Here is a 16,551-nt window from a genome sequence, read left to right as displayed (position 1 = left end):
ATGGTAAGAAATTAAACAGGTCCCACTTCCCACATTATAAATGCACGAGTACAGAACGGTGACTCCTCTGTGTATGTCCAGGACATGTAGGAGAATTACTTGGGAAGGCTGCAGACTGTATCCTCGGAGGGGAGACCTTTAGGCTCTCTTGAGCTCACCAGGCAGACCTCCCCTGACCTGGTGAACAGCATCATGACTTCCTCTGCCCTAAATCAATGCAAAGAAGTTTAAAAGGCACTTGCCCAGCTTCTCTCTGGACCATTCCAGCTTCCAAGCCTGCCACAGACTGACTCGCAGATGTATGCTGTGTGTCCCATCACAGCATTCATGTGGAACCCACTCTTGCTCCAAGGAGATGACAAACCGCCCTGTCCCACCTCTGCACCTGCCACCATGTAGGATGTCTGGCCCCCAACACGGATCCTGCTGTACTCCCTGGGTTACTCTCAGGAAATGTTTTCTAAGTAAAGAGCTCCAATGATAACCAACATTCCTAGCCCTTGCACTATGACATTCAGTGTCCAAATCACGTCCTAAGGACAGGGTGCTTTCACTATATTGGGGTTATATTCATATACAACACCATGAAATAAACAAAGAGACAGACACTGAAAGGCTAAGTCATTGCCCAAAGCAAGTTAATGGCGGCATCCAGGGCACAGCTTGAGTCTTGCAATTCTCAGGTCAGACTCTTTTCACTATGACGAGGTCCTCCGATCTCTTCTCCCTTTCTCCCCCTTAGCACTGGATGGACACAGCCTCCTTCCCTAAAGGCCACTTGCCACGAGTGCTCCAGTTTCTGCCATTGCAATCATGACCTCCCCAACCCTGTGTTCCTCCTCAGTGCTCGCCACCAGCCAGTCCTGATCCTGCGATGGCCCCAGGAAATGAAGTGGAAGCAGGACCTGGGTGAAAAGGCCGTGGTGGAGGTGTGGTGGCCACCTGGGCCTGGAGCTGTGGGAGTGACTGAGTGTGTGCCAAAGCTGTATGATCAACTTACTGGTGCTGAGTTTGCTGGTAAGCCTCTCTGTCAGCTGGCTTCCCTGGGCGAGCTGCTCCCGGAAGCTCTGCCCCAGGTAGTAGTCAATGTCATTGCTCCTAAGAAGGTCCTCAAAAGATTTTACTGTATCTTTGGCATGCTGGGTGAGAAGATAACAGATACCTCTGCCTTCTCGCATCTTTTGGCGTAGGTTCGACAGCTCTCGGGCCTGATCCTGAATCAGGGAGTCATATTTCCTAATACAGGAGACAAGAGGAAAAAATAAGAAGGAAAATGAGTGAATGTTAAATTATGGGCCTTCAATAGAGATTTCCGTGAGAACATCTCTAAGGAGGTCCCCCACGCCAAATTCTGGCACAGAAACCAAAGAAGGTATTTAAGAGTAAATCCTGCTCTGATACACGACATCAATTTAGTGTGCCATCGTTCTTACGCTGTTTTATATGTATTAGTCATATGTCCAGAAGAATCCTAAGTCCTGTGGACGTAAATACAATGCCAAATTTTACATTCCTCACAGGACTAGTAGAGTGTAGATTCACCGTTGATACTCAAGAAACACTAAATGTATTTATTGAGTAGATACTCAACAAACACAATAAATAAAAATAAATTCAGCGATTAGAATCACTCAATCCTGGCACACCAGGCTGGCTCAGTCAGAAGAGCACACGACTCCTGATATCAGGTTCGTGAGTTCAAACCCCACATTGGGTGGAGAGCATATGTAAAATAAACAAACAAACCAACATGGGGGGAGGGGAAGGAATCACTTAATCCTAAGTCTAGATAGGATCTTTCGTGCCTTCTATCTGGAAGACCGTCTATATTACGGCAGACTGTATTTTGCCAAGATGGCCGTTACGCAAGTTCCTGTTCCACATGATGTTTTGTAAATGTGCCTTTTCCCCTTCTCTCATTAGCAGGTAGAGGCTGTTCTCCACCTCCTTAAATTTGGGCAAGCTCTGTGACCACCACGACTGAGGTAATGATGGAAGCGACATTGTGCCAAGCCCAGGAGTAGCTCTTAACTGTCTTGGCAACTTCTACTTCCTGTCAGTTGGAAGCCAGCTGCCATGCCCTGGGACCACCATACTATGAGAGGCCCACCCCAGGAAGAAAGACCCTGGAAGACGAGAAGCCAAGGGTGGAAAGGGAGAAGCCAAGGAGCACCACATTGCCAGACACATGAAGGAAGAAGCTATGTCCATCTCCAGCCACCACTGGACAGCAGCCCCATGAGAGACCCCCAAGTGAGAGCCACTCTGCTGAGCCCCGTCAATCCACATAAATTATTGTTTGAGGCCACTAAGCTTTTGGATGGTTTGACATTCAGTGCAAATAACAAGGACAGATACCTAGACAGAAGTCTACCCAGTGTTTTTCAATACAAAGTATCAATAACAGTATCAGTTCTGGTAAGTAGTACTGAGAGCTTAATATATGTTAAGCAATTATAAGCACTTATACTAATTCATTTAAACCCAATAACTACCCTTTGAGATAGGTTCTCTTACTCTCCTCATTTAATAGGTAAGGAAAGAGGCCCAGAAAGTCTAAGTAAGTTATACAGCTGGGAAGTTCCAGAGCTAGGATTCAGACCCAGGCAGTCTGGCTCCAGTCTTACTACGACACCACATATCCGGTCGCTTTACTAATAGATTCCTGAGAGGAGATCTCAGAGACCTGGTGTCTCCCAGCAGGGCCTACTGACCTGTCTTCAGATCTAGGCCTAGCATTTAAGCGGGTGTTCTTCTGATTGCCCTGATAGGTTCTCTCTTCTACCTGCCTGGGCTAGCCCACCTCCAACACAAACTTAGACATCATCAATCAAATAAGGGTCCAAAGAGTGCCCCTCTTACCCAGGCCATGAGGCTGATCTCAGCTCCTCTGCCAGCTTCCCTTCCACTCCAGTTTTCGGGAGCTGGGCCTCCAGCTGGGCCACTCTCTGGATCAGACTCTCCAGATCCTTTTTAGCCTGAAGCCCCGGGGGGTAGAAAGCCCCAGTGCCATCAGAGAGCCACCCCTCATCCTCATCAGTGACACTGTGAGGTGAGGATCCCTCGAGGGTGCCAACGGCCTTCAGCTTTCGAGGTCTCTCCAGACTAGATGAATAATCACTTGTAACTGAGAGGGACCGGACCCGGCTCTTGAGGTTTTGAATGATCTTGTTGGCATTCTGCAGCTGGGCCTTCAGGTCTCTGATGTCCTTATGTAGGACAGAGATGTCTTCCGACTTTCCGTATGCCTGGAACTCCTCCTGCTTCCCTCGAGGGCTCTCCAAGGGCTTATTCCCTGGGGAGCTGGCCGCTGGGGAGCCCAGGCGCCCCTCCATCAGGATGGTTTCCCTGAGGCTGTTATGCTCCTCACACTCTGAGAAAAGACAAAGACATCCTCCTGAATAAAGCTATGCATGCTGCTGTAGCTGGAGCAGCTTTGGTGCTGGGGATAAGAAGTCCTAGAGAAAAAGCTGAAGCGGGACTTTATTCAGCCCTGCACTTTACTAGCATTCAAACCTGGTATTTCTTATCCACTCAACAGCCCTGCAGGTCAGGCACAGTCACCTTCTACTGCACGGAGTGTTTTTTCTTTTCTCGATTTCAGTTTGCTGGGTGTCCCTATAGTCAAAGACCTTTTATGATGGAAAAACAGGTCTTTTTAGCGGAGGGTTTGCATATCTCCAAAAGCTCATCTGGTTTCTTCATGAAAAAGTCAGCCTTAGACGATCATCTGTTGGATAAAACTTTTCTTCTCTTAATTAACAGAGTATGTTGAAAACTAGAGACATTCCACCTCACACTCAGCCTCACATTGGATAAGACTTCTCTGCCAAACTTCCTGTGCCTCGCTAGTCCTGGGGTCCTCTTCAGTCTACAGCACCCCCTCAGCCCTACTCCTCATCAGGTGTGGGACTGGTTAACAGCTCCTAGACGTGAAGGACGACTCCAGGGAGGCCAGGTGAGCCCTTCCCTTGTGTTCCTACCGGGACTGGTGCTCTCCTCCCGCTCAGCCTCATTCTCACTTCGGCCGCAGGTCTCATAGCCCAGGTCCTGGAGGTCCACCTGCACCTGCTTGCTGTCCTGCTTCACCAAGGATTCACCTGCTTGGGAAGAGACAGCGGATGTCACAGAGGCTCTGAATGTCCCACGTACCCCCTCAACCTCAGTGGCATGTGCCCTAGCCCTCGGGACAGGGAGGTCAGAGCCAGAGTGGGATGGATGGTTCTTTGGACTCAAGTGGGAGAAAAGACCACCCACCCCAGGCAGGACTTCCTTGCACCAGGATGAGCCTGTTTGCCACTGATGATCTCACCTCCAACAACTGAGACTTTGTAGGGACGAGACATCTTTAAGTTGGGTATTATATAAATCATCATCCCTAGAAGCCCCAGTGAAACTAGCAACTGCTTTATCCACAGAGGCTCAGTAAATACGTGAATGGAGCTGAACTAATTTAGAGTCCTAAAACATCGAGATCCATACTGTTCTATAAGATAGCTATCAGCCACATGTGACTACTTCATATTTAATTAATTAAAATTAAATAAAACTCCCAAGTTGAACTAGCCACATTTCATGTGCCCCATAACCATTTCCATCACCCCAGGAAGCTCTATTAGAAAGCATGGATTCTAAACCAACGGTGATGATATATTTTTGAAGAATATGGTTTGGTGCCAAGAGGAGGAGAGGAACTATCAGTATATGTTGAGAGATGTAAAGCATTTTGCTGACTATACCAGAAATCAGCAGACCTAAATGTTGGCCCATTTCCTCCCTATATGCTCACTGCAAACTTGCTTTGTTCTTTATTCTTTTCTGCCAGGTGCAAAAACTGAAGTTAAATACGCATTTCCACAGTTCTAGGACCTGGTCAGGATTAAATTTGTTTTGAGGCTGGGAAAGAAAAGGGAAGTCTGCAAAGCATGTAGTTTCTCAGGGAGAAGACAGACACCTTGTGATGGTGAACCTAAGACTTACTAAGCATGACTCTGTATTTCTCCAGCTGGTTGGCCTGGGCAAAGACTGTGGCTTCTGATATCAGCAGCTTCTCCTGGAGATCCTGATAGCGTTGTTTGCATTGGGCCAACTGGGAGCGCAGGTGCTTGGTGGATCCAGGAAGGCTAAATTCTGACTGAGGCCCAGGGTCTCGGGCCTGGGGCCAGTTATCCAGCTGTGAAAAGAGCCAGCACAGGGACCAGCAGTCACGGCTCCTTCCCTTTCTGAACCTGTGGACTTTACTCATGGGTTTGTTACAGCATTCCTCACGGTATTTGGTAGTGGCTTGCTTTCCAGCTCCGAGCTCCTGCAGAGCTAGGATCGTGTTTTATTCATCTCTGTATCTACAGCACATACTACAGCGCCAGTAGAGTCCAGTGAGGAGCTCTCAGTATATGTTGGTGCAGTGGTTGAAAAGAGGAGGGTAGACACCTCTCCTCATCTCTCCCTGTGCTCCTGCCCCACCCTTGTCCCCCCCCAATCCTCTATATTCCCTATCTACTCAATACTCAGCAAAGCCTCTCCCATTATGAGGATCCCGACAGCCCCTCCTGTGGCTCAGGAACAGACACCTGGGATGAGCTGTGACGAAAATGGCAGGGATAAGGAGAGATGTCATTACACACCACTTGTCTGGGCTGCCTTAACCCCCAGGCGTCCCTATACCACATCCTATTGAAATGATCTGTTTCGTGCCATCTTTCCCCACCGTACTGCATACTTACAGGGCAGAGACCAGGTCTTACTGCCTGCTGCCCAATGCCTACTGTGTCATCTGGAAAATTAAGTGAAGAAATATTTATGAAAAAGTAATCACCCAATTAATATTTATGAGATAAGTTTGTAAAAGCTTTTATAAAGGCTGAATGTGTATACAATATTATTACCACTGCTTGGGGGCAAAGGTGCCCTTCCTCAGACCCTCATGACCCATGGGGCAGAACTGTTTAAGGTAAACACTGTTACCTCCAGCCCTTCTCCACAGGTCTTTCATTCCATCTAATCCCGCACTTACTTGGTGGCCATCCACTATGAGTGCAGCCCCAAGGTCAAGGCCCTGGGGTCTGGGGCAGGGCCTTATGGTCACGGGCTCCTCTTCTTGGCGTTGGGGCTTCTCAGGAGAACAGACCAGCTCTGTATTCATTCTGTCAATCTCCCGGGCCAGGCGCGCAAGGAGCTCTGGACTAAGTTTACTATTTCCGTCCTTGCTGCTTAGCACCAGCTGTTCTTTGAGGAGGTTGATGATGTTGTGGGCATTCTTAAGTTTTCCCTGGAGCTTTCTGAACTCAGCCTGAAGGCTATTCTCACTCAGACCCCCTCTGGCTACCACAGTTTCCACTGTCACCTCGCCCTTCTCCTTGTCTTCCTCGATCTCCCATCCATCAGACATTTCTTCTCCCATCTGCTCTTTCAGCTCTGCATTCTCAAGGCAAAGGCTCAGCATGGTGTTCCTGCAGAAAACACACACACAATGAGGGGCTGGCTCCGCTCTCGGCCTCGCTTCCTGTAGTCCCCATCTTGGTCCAGCAGAGACTCAGAGATACCCCCAAAGCATGAAGCCACCTCAGAGACCAACAAGGACTCCCTTATTTGATAGACAAGGAAACCAAAACTCAAGAAGAGGAGAGACTTACCCACACTTCCATAGCTACCTGGTGACAACACAGTCCCTAAAAATCTTGGACTCAACACACCGGTCTAGTTGTCTTTACCCTGGTCATTCAGCCTCATGTTCTTTTTTTTTTTTTTTAAGATTTTATTTATTTGAGATAGAAAGAGCACAAGTGGGAGCAGAGGGAGAGGGAGAAGCAGGCTCCCGCTGAGCAGGGAGCCCAACGCGGGGCTCAGTCCTAGGACCCTGGGATCATGACCTGAGCTGAAGGTAGATGCTCAACTGACTGAGCCACCCAGGCATCCCCTCAGCCTCATGTTCTAATTTTCAGTGGCTTCTGGAATAAACAAGGGTACTTACAGTGTTAAGGAAGACAAAACAATAAGAAAGACCTTGCCTAGGACAAACTTATTATGGATTCTACAATTCTATTAGTTATCATCGGTCAGTTTTCAACCACTGGATGAGAAAGTGGGACCTAGGAACAAAAGAATTAAATAATACCAATCTAGAACTATAATCAATTGCACTTCTGTAATTATTTGCTTTATGTCTGGCTCTTGTGATAGATCATCTTCCTGAGGTCAGGGACTCTTACTGTCCTGTTCACCTTGTATCCCCAGAGCCTTCACAATTCCTGCCACATAGAACATTCACATTTGCAGAAGAAATAAAATGGATAAACAACTAATTTTCACCAAGACATTCTAGATTCCATCCTTACTTCCCACCATACCCTTCACCAAGTTTGGATGGAAATGATTAAAAAAAACAACCATGGCTTTAACAAGGCAATTCATTTAAGTAGGCAGTTTGCTTAACCTCTTTGAGTCTCAGTCTCCTTTTACATAACATGAGGATAACTTGTACCTATTAGAGTTACTGGATGCTTAAATGAACTAGCATATATGGTCTGGTAAGCTCAGGGTCTTCAACAGAGCAGTCCTTTTATTCTGCTGTACTAGCTTCAGACCTGAAAAGTACTACCATCAGAATCCTATGAGGTGCTTAAAAAAAAAAAAACAACAACTTTAGAGCTAAGGCTTATGGATCTACATTTTACTCAGGTTCTCTGAGTGATCCTTAGCACGCTACTTTGAGAACCGCTGACTAGAAGAGGCAAAGAAAACAAGTGATTCACACCTGGAAGGATGCACAGTTAGATTAGAATCCTGAAGTCTTGGAACCAAGAGCAGGGCTTATCTAGTGTGAATCAAGGAAGAAAATACTTTAGGACACAGGAATCAGATAGACTATCTAGGAGAGAGTTTCCTCAATGGAGAGGAAGGGTGACATTTTGCCAAAACTGAGGTGTAAGATGGAGAGAAGGGAACACATGTGTAGTATGGAAAAGAATATTTGATATTATGTTCTAGCTTCATGTTTTGGGGAAAAACTCCGCTGTTTTCACGACACAAACCGATGAAAGCAAAGCTCAACAAAGTGTCCTCAAAAGATAGGCTATTCGTTTGATAGATTCTGTCTTCCACAGTATCCATGATTCTTAAGGTTGTGTGGAGAGCTCAGAGTTTCAGTGTAGTAACTCCGGAGAAAAAAGAAAATAGTCCATGGAGGTATCTGCATTTGGTTTGATTGTATATTCAGCTGTATGATCAAAAGAGATGTACTGTTCTTACCCATGAGCTTAATCAAGTTTACACATAAAAAAAGTTAAGCAAAACTTTGCTTGTGGCACCTGGCTGGTTCAGTCAGTAGAGCACACAACTCTTGATCTCGAGGTTATGACTTCAAGCCCCATGTTGGGCATAGAGCTTATTTTAAAAACAAAAACAAAAACCTTACGCTTTTGCTTAAGTAGAATTTCACGTCAGTAGAAAGAAATATCATGGGGGTGCCTGGGTGACTCAGTCAGTTAAACGTCCAACTCTTGATTTCAGCTCAGGTCATGATCTCAGGGTTGTGAGACTGAGCCCCACATCAAGCTCCACACCAGGCATGGAGCCTGCTTAAGACTCTGTCTCCTTCTCCCTCCACCCCTCCCCCACTTGAGCTCCCTTTCTGAAGAACAAGAAGAAGAAGGAGGAGGAGGAGGAGGAGGAGGAGGAGGAGGAGGAGAAATATCATGGTAATTCAGAGTGAAAGAACCAGCATGAAGGATGATCACAAGAATACTTCCAAGATTGTTTGACAAAGTATATAGCATAGAAGAAAAGGCTTAGATATTAAAAATTGGGAGGCAGGGGTCTAGCCATGGACTAATATGCAACTTTGAGCAAGTTGCTAGAACTTTTTAGACCAGAGTTTTCTTGACTTTGAAATAAGGATTAGGCTAGACGCCAAGGTCCTCTTCAGTGCTAAGATTATTCTATGACGTGGGGATGTTTAAGTGGCACATAATAGGCAGGGAAACAATAGGGCATGAATTTAAATTTGTACTTTTGCACTGCTGTGTTCTAAACAACAGGCCACAATGATTATGACCCTCAGGGATGAATGAAGTAGTGAATGGATTAGCCCTACATTATCAGCATGCTCCCCAAGCATCTTTTGAAAAAATGCCTTTAAAAACAGAGTAGCCAGGGGCACCCAAGTGGCTCAGTTGGTTAAGTGCCTGCCTTCGGCTCAGGTCATGAACCTAGGGTCCTGGGACTGAGCCCCACATCGGGCTCCCTGCTCAGCAGGGAGTCTGCTTCTCCCTTTCCTCCCCACCTCTGTTCACTCTATCTCTGTCTCTCTCTTTCTCAAATAAATAAATAAAATATTTTAAAAAAAGAGTGGCCAATCTAACCAATGAATCAGCTATATACCACTTTTGTAAAGTTAACGAAACAGCAGAGATTATTAACATTGCTATTCCATGATTTAGGGATTCATGCTGCTAAGAGAGAGCTGAGTGGAAACAAAGGGGCCCCTGTAAAAATCCTCCTCCCTCATGGACTATTTGGGTTCCACACACAGCAGTGAAGCATCATGGGTAGTAGGAGATTTCTCATATGTTCCAGTCAATGCAAAAGAGCAACAACTGTCATACAACTGGGAGATTTTCACTCATGAATACATGGCTAATAATGGGCACTATTGTACTGAATTAAGACCAGATTTAAATAATTTGAATGATCACCATTATCCAATATTATTGAGTTTTCTCTAAAGAATTTGAACCATTAACACATGGAGCTTGGGATGTGGACCAAGAAGCCCTATAGCAGCACAAATGCCTTGGCTGCAGCAAGGTGAACTCCTTGGCTATGGTGGCCTCTCGATGGACAAGCTTTCCTTCTCTGGGTGGTGTCCTACCTGATGTGGGCCACAGAGGAGAATCCTGCTTCCTCAATTTGAGCCTTTAGCTCCTTCAGTTCCCCCTCAGCTCTCCTCTTCTCCTCTAAGTGCTGGTGGATCTCAGCCCTCAGGTGGAGCATTTCCTCCTGAAGACCTCTGTTATTGTCCCCTCCTGTTGAGGAAGGAGGGGGAAGACATACATTCTGGGTCTCCACAGCTGCCAGGCTCTTCTCCAAGGCCACCTTGATGATCTGAAAGAAAATCATAATTTAAAGAAGTTAGGTCAGGAGAGGATCCAAGAGGAACATCAGATTGCAAAGGCAGCCTTTAATAGGAACAAAAAAGGCAGCCCTAAAATGACCTCACCCTAAGGACTTCCTCAGCCATAAGGGTTCTAGAGACTGGTCTGGGTGGGGAGGACACAAGAGGGCAGGGGGGATTGCTGCCATGGGCAGGAAGAGCAGCATCCAGATGTTGGTGAGAAAAAAACACAAGCACATATCAAAACCCAGTGCAAACACATGAGGTTTACACAGGACTGGAGAGTGTGGGTGCTGTGATTCTAATCTTCCTGGGAGACAGAGTCCCCTGAGAGGCTTCTTACAAGATGGGAAACTTCCTTGACTCCACAACATCCGAGTCCTTGACTACAAAGATCTCGGCTTGAGACACCAGCTCTTAAAGCCTAAGGCCATGTCTGCCCCACAGGCCCTAAAAAGGAAGACGAAGACAGAAGGCACTTAGCTACAGGTAAAACAGCAGCTTAATTTCACTGGCAGCAGGAGAATCACGCCCTATAACTACAGAGAAGGTAAAGTGAGGCCACCTGCCCACGTGTTGGTTATCACCCTTGTGCTGATGCTGCCAGGCAAATTCTCTCTACAAATCTAAGCACCTGAGAAGAAAACAAGGCGGAAATAACGTCCCAACACCTTTCTATGTTTTGGGGATACTCCTGAAGTGACTCTTCAGTGCGTCAACTCAAGGAGATCATGTAGCTTTTCCTCAAAGAATTTTTTTAAGACTGTCTTATTGTTCATCTTGGGCTCCTCTCCAGTTTCCCCCACACTTTTAAAAGTATAGAAACTAAAACCTGAGTATGAGAACGCACTCACTGTATGACTAAGTACTTTGGTGCAAGCATTTCTTGTCCATCCATCCAATATGAATTTTAATACATCCCAAAGCCATGTGGCTTCTTTCTCCTCTCTGTGACTGCACTTTGGGGTTCTACTTAGCTTCGGGTCTATTTTGATCTCCCAGTTTTCCACCTCTCTCCCACAGCTATTTCTAGCTCTTGCTGTTCCTTCTATCTGTATTAATAGTGTGACTTGTACTTGTTGCTGGCAAATGCATTCTGGCTATCCAGAATCATTTCTCAATGATCCAAGTCCTCAAAATATTTTATGTGGCTCTCCATAAATCAAGTAGTACCCACTCAATTGGGGATGATTTGTAGAATTAATTATATGCTTTGTATCTTCATTCAGGTCACAAATATATTGAACAGAACAGGGCCCAGAGCAGCTTAAACGGATCTATGATTGACAGAGCTGCTTGGCCTGGCACAAAGCCATAGACTTTTGCTTGTAACTGAGTGTAGTAAGACCTAGGCTGTATGGGTGGAGTTGGTTCATGGCATGTATGTGCCATGGCGTTTAGTAGCACAGCAGTTGAGGTTGCAAAGAAAGAGAATGAAGAAAGATGCATAGACACAGTTGCTCATTTCCCAGGCATTCCTAGGGATCTGAGACTGACATTTGTCTCCCTGGCTCTGCTGCCGGGCTCAGTTACACTGTCCTATCTCCATATGTGCCACCAAGCACTTGGGACAAAACAAAGAACGGGAGACTGAATAAAACCACTTTTGAAAATTTAGGACCTCAACCTCTCATTAAAACTATGTGATGTCACCTTTCTGTATAAACCCTTTCCAACTAACTTAACTGAAATAAACATTGCCAGGGCGCCTGGGTGGCTCAGTTGGGTAAGTGTCTGCCTTCAGCTCAGGTCGTGTGTGATCTCAGGGTCCTGGGATTGAGCCCCACATTGGGCTCCCTTCTCAGCGGGGAGTCTGCTTCCCCTTCTGCCCCTGCTTGTGCTCTCTCTCTCTCAAATAAATAAATAAAACCTTTAAAAAATAAATAAATAAACATTACCATCAGCTTTGAATATGGGCACTATATATCTCTCTAAAACCTAAGTGTTCCTTCTCTTTAAAAATAACATCTCACCTCGGGGTGCCTGGGTGGCTCATTTGGTCAAGCGTCTGCCATTGGCTCAGGTCATCATCCTGGGGTCCTGGGATTGAGCCCTGCGTCAGTATCCCTGCTCAGCAGGGGAGTTTGCTTGTCCCTCTCCCCCTACCCTTACCCCCTGCTCGTGCTCTCTCTCTCTCTCAAATAAATAAATAAAATCTAAAAAAAATAATAAATCTAACCTTAATGATACCTATCTTTTTTTTTTTTTTAAGGTAGGCTCTACACCCAGCAAGGAGCCTAATGCAGGGCCTGAACTCATGACCCCGAGATCAAGACCTGAGTGGAGATCAATAGCTGGCTGCCCAGCTGACTGAGCCACCCAGGTGCCCCAGCTGTACCTATCTATTTTTAAACTTCCTTCTGCATCTATGTGATATTCTATTGATTTAAATATACCTAGTTTCTTTAAAAAGAAAAAAAAATAAGAACCACAGAATGTCAATACCAGAAAGGGCCTGAAGGTACACCTGGTCTAATTTCCCACTTTAAAATTAGAAAATAGAGCTATGATTTGTTTCCAAGCTAATTTGGGTTCTGGGTCAAAGGGAGCTTACTTTGGCTAACTTATCTTTAAAATTAAAATGTAAATGCATGAAAAATGACTCAGAATCTAGCTTTTAATCAGTTTTTCTTTCTCATCCATGGAAAGTCGATATTTCTATATTTTCCCCAAATAAAACCCCAGGGCTTTCAGTATGTGTGGTGGTAGTATGAATCCTTTAGGTCTATTGTTAATCATATCTCTTACAGGTTCCTCCCCACCGGCCATTTCCTAATTCATCTGTTCTAGTGCTTCCATGGTATAATTAAACCTTTTTTGTGTGTACTGGGTTTCCTTTGACCCTACACATCTGATCTCTTATTTGAATTGAGTTGTTTTCTTTTTACCCTATGACATAGGTAAATGTAAATCAGTTCTCACACCCATGAAGGGCATTAATGATTTTTTCTCAAGTTCTTCACACTAAGTCTACTGACTTTTTTCTCCTTCATTGCATTTGAATCTTGATTCTTGATTAACTTTTTTCCACTGAAAAAGTTCAAAAGAAGAAAGGCAATGCTTGATTCGTTACACAGGCATTTCCTAGTTATTACAGACCTTACATTTGCTTGAGAATGGGATTTTGTGGGAGATACTTGGGGAAAATTACCAACATAGCCAGACCTGAGACTTCCTGATGTAAATGAGTCCAAAAATAAGGAGGGCACGTATTGCATGGGGCACTGGGTGTTATACGCAAGTAATGAATCATGGAACTTTACATCAAAAACTTGGGATGTACTGTATGGTGACTAGCATAACATAATAAAAAATTATTAAAAAAAATAGGGATGAAGCAACTTGCTTTGGCCAAAAGATAGCTCTTGCTGTGGAAGGAACACCAAGTGGGATGTGTTTGTGAGGGGAAGTCTGGGTATGCCTGAGGTAGGAAGGTAGCTTGGTGTTGAGTAAAGTTTACCTTCCAAGGACACAGCAAGGAGGAACTCAGAGCCTGATTGTAAGGGACTATTTCCCCAGAAACCAGCACACACAGTTTTGAGAATCTGGACACAAAACAGTTACAGCAAAACAAGCTTTATTTATTTGGCAGCAGGAGAGTCATACCCTCAAACTCCAGAAAAGTTGAAGTGAATTTACAATGATATCATACACCAAGGTTCCTCCTACCCAAAACTAGAGATTGATTTTCAAGGAAAGGTGATGGAAAGAAAATGATGCTTCCCCAAGATATTCTTCATCCGGCAGGTACATAAATTTATTTATCATGACTCAAGCCCTCATAGAAAGGTGGACTAATAATTTATAAAGTATCTCGGCCAAGTAATAGGGCAGACATTGCAAGGGAAATACACATGCCCCAATGTAAAGGTTTATTCCAGGGTTGAACTGACCTTCTCAAAATGTGGTCTGGTCATTTGCTCCATGCTACGCTATAGGAAGATGCTTCACATCTGTGTCTCTTGTTCACTTTTTCTGAAGCTAATCCTGTCCACAGCAGCAATAACCACCAGTGACCACTGACATCCCAATCTAACTCTTGGAGTGGACATTTGCTTATCTTGCAGATCCCTCTCTTCTCCCCAAAGCTCCTCAGTAACATTAAGGAGTGCGAGGCAGAGGGATCTGTCCAGAGGGGTAGTAGTTTACATAATTAAAGTCACAAGCATTGGTTAGGAGGACTTAGAAGAAGCTGTTCAAGGAAAAAGAGAAGTAGAACTCATGCAAGAATTTAAGGAGAAATAAGGGTCAGGTGTGGCTAGAGCAACAAAAGGGGGATCTTGGTAGAAGGTAAAGAAATGGTGTTGAGGACGTGAGGTATCCCAGACAACTAACTACTCATGTCCTCAAGAGCCAAAGACTGTGCCAAGTCCTATGAGATTTAAGGAATGTTCATGTAGGTTCTTTTTGTTGGTCTCCTCTTTTTCTTCTACAGGAGGTATAGAGGCAGACCCAGAAAGCCTCATTTTCCCAGCAGTTTTCTTAATAGCTCCAAGGAAGCTATTACTGGAAAACCCCAGCTACTTCTGCAGAAGAATGGATACCAATGATCCACTTTCTCCTTCATAACTCAGAGACTCACAGGCATGATTCATCCAGGAGACATGATTGCTAAGTGTCACGGGGCAAGGTGGAGACACATAGGAGTGCCAGTGAGTGCAAGGGGATCAATGTCGGTGACTTAATCTCTGAGGTCCAGGATATTCAACTCTTGAGCTTGCGAACATGCTGCTTACACCTTCACTGATGGCTGGTGGGAACAGTGTTTCAGCCTTGGGTACCAAGTTCTGAGGTTTGATGGGGGCTTGCTCTTGAAGTGTCACCTGCTGGTCACTGATGTGTCCCAACCTGGGTGGTCTGTCAGGTTGCCCAACGGAATTCTCTTTTGTGTAACGAGATTTCACCAAGACAGATCCCTGCTTTGGAAGCATTCCAGTCCTCTTGGAGGCTCTCAGAGAGCACTCTCCTGAAGCAGGTCTTAGGCCTGCCACCTCCCCAAGCAGCCCTCCGATGACTCCCTGGCTTCTGTGGTGTGTTTCAAATACAAAAGCCCAAGAGGGGAACTGTCCATGGTCTTGTTGTAAGTGAAAATTCTTCTGAAGCTATAGCTATAGATGGTACATAGGGGCAAAGGTGGGAAGGAGGAACAAGAGATAGAAGGAGTAAAAAGGGAAAAAAAAAGGTGGATTGGAGAGAAAAGTGGAGTAAGGATAGGGATTGGCTGGTAAGGTGGCTGGGAAGCTCAGGGAGGGCGGAAAGAAGACTGGGAAGTGGTTTTTATAAAAAGATAGCTTCTTACTCTAGGCTCACAAGGGCTGCAGGAGACCACCAGACCCCAAAGGGCTATGAGCCTTCCACCCTGGGAACCCAGAACCTGACTTGGACTTACTTGCTGGTGGCTATTGTGTGCAGCCTCCTCCTCAATGCTGTCCGTGAACTCGGTGCTAGCATCTTCGGTATCGTCCCCTGCAGCAGCACCTGGAAGTGAGTCCAGAAGAGAAAGGTGATTCCCTTCACAGGTGGCTTCCAGACAGCAGCTAAAATTACACTTTTTGCCGTCTGCCTCTGATTTCTTCCTTTCCCCATATGCATGGCCCCCTAGCCAGTAGGGCTGAAGGTGGAACCAGTGTACCAGATCTGTAGAAAAGCCTTATATCACTGATACTTTCTTACTAATATTGAAGCTTAAGCCTTAGAACATTCGCTGGCTTTGACTGCACAGACCTGCACTAAGGAGCTGGCTGTTAGAGTGGTTACCCCTCTCACCTACTTCCAGAAAGCCTGAACTATTTCTTGTCCTGCCAATCTGGCTATGTCACGACCTTCTCTTTTGAAACATGGGCCCAACATGACTAACCTTTTCCCCACCATCAAGTACTGAGAGGGTCCCTGGTTTCCTGGGGATTAAGGGAAACCTGCTTTTCTCATACTTTTCCATCTCCAGGATCATGGGGTGACATTACCTCTCTAGGGGCTCTGTGTCCTACGGAAGCTCAGGACTAGTTAAGACTCAAGGCACAGAATGGTTTGGGTGTTTCCTAATTCCTTCCTTTAACCTCCCCATCTCTCTCAAACTCTTGTTCAATGCCAACATCTTTTGCCTGAAGGGTGTCTTATATTTCTTTGTCCAAGTGAGTTTTAATACATTCTTTCATTCCTTAAAGATGGACACAGTCACCCGAGGGCACACATATCTATGTCTTGCACTCAGGGAGGACAAATAACTGCAGTTTGTGGTCTGGGCAAAGGTGTGAGACAGTGTTGACCAATAGAACTTTCTGCAACTCTATGCATGTGCTGCCCAATAGAGTAGACACATGTGGCTACTGAGCACTTGAAATGCGCTAGGATGATTGAGGAGCTGAATTATTTAATTTAATTTAATTTAAATTCAAATTCAAATTCAACAAGCCACACATGGCTCATGGCTACCATATTGG

At 45.4% G+C, this 16,551-nt stretch overlaps 1 protein-coding gene across 18 annotated transcripts in view; it reads right to left on the bottom strand.

Moving 5' to 3' along the window:
* The window catches only part of PDE4DIP (phosphodiesterase 4D interacting protein), a 166,874-nt gene that overhangs the window by 25,326 nt on the left and 124,997 nt on the right, over window positions 1-16,551 (bottom strand). For 12 of the 18 annotated variants that reach the window (XR_015726397.1, XM_087866217.1, XM_087866219.1 and 9 more), the window contains 7 exons: window positions 15,501-15,589; window positions 9,869-10,101; window positions 6,014-6,449; window positions 4,981-5,173; window positions 3,984-4,103; window positions 2,863-3,373; window positions 1,001-1,236 (listed from right to left, as the gene is read on the bottom strand). Coding sequence is in view for 17 of the 18 variants with exons in the window: in XM_087866217.1 (XP_087722343.1) it covers window positions 1,001-1,236; window positions 2,863-3,373; window positions 3,984-4,103; window positions 4,981-5,173; window positions 6,014-6,449; window positions 9,869-10,101; window positions 15,501-15,589 (1,818 nt within the window). In the remaining variant the exon portion in view is untranslated. The remainder of the gene's footprint in view (window positions 1-1,000; window positions 1,237-2,862; window positions 3,374-3,983; window positions 4,104-4,980; window positions 5,174-6,013; window positions 6,450-9,868; window positions 10,102-15,500; window positions 15,590-16,551) is intronic. The other 6 variants (XM_087866222.1, XM_087866218.1, XM_087866221.1 and 3 more) reach the window with 1 other exon arrangement.

The sequence above is a fragment of the Ursus americanus genome, chromosome 12, assembly GCF_024610735.1.
Source record: "Ursus americanus isolate L20-20 chromosome 12, mUrsAme1.1.p, whole genome shotgun sequence".
In the NCBI taxonomy this organism is placed as follows: domain Eukaryota; kingdom Metazoa; phylum Chordata; class Mammalia; order Carnivora; family Ursidae; genus Ursus; species Ursus americanus.
Note: the sequence above shows the minus strand (reverse complement) of the source record. Positions and strands in the feature narration are given on the sequence as shown.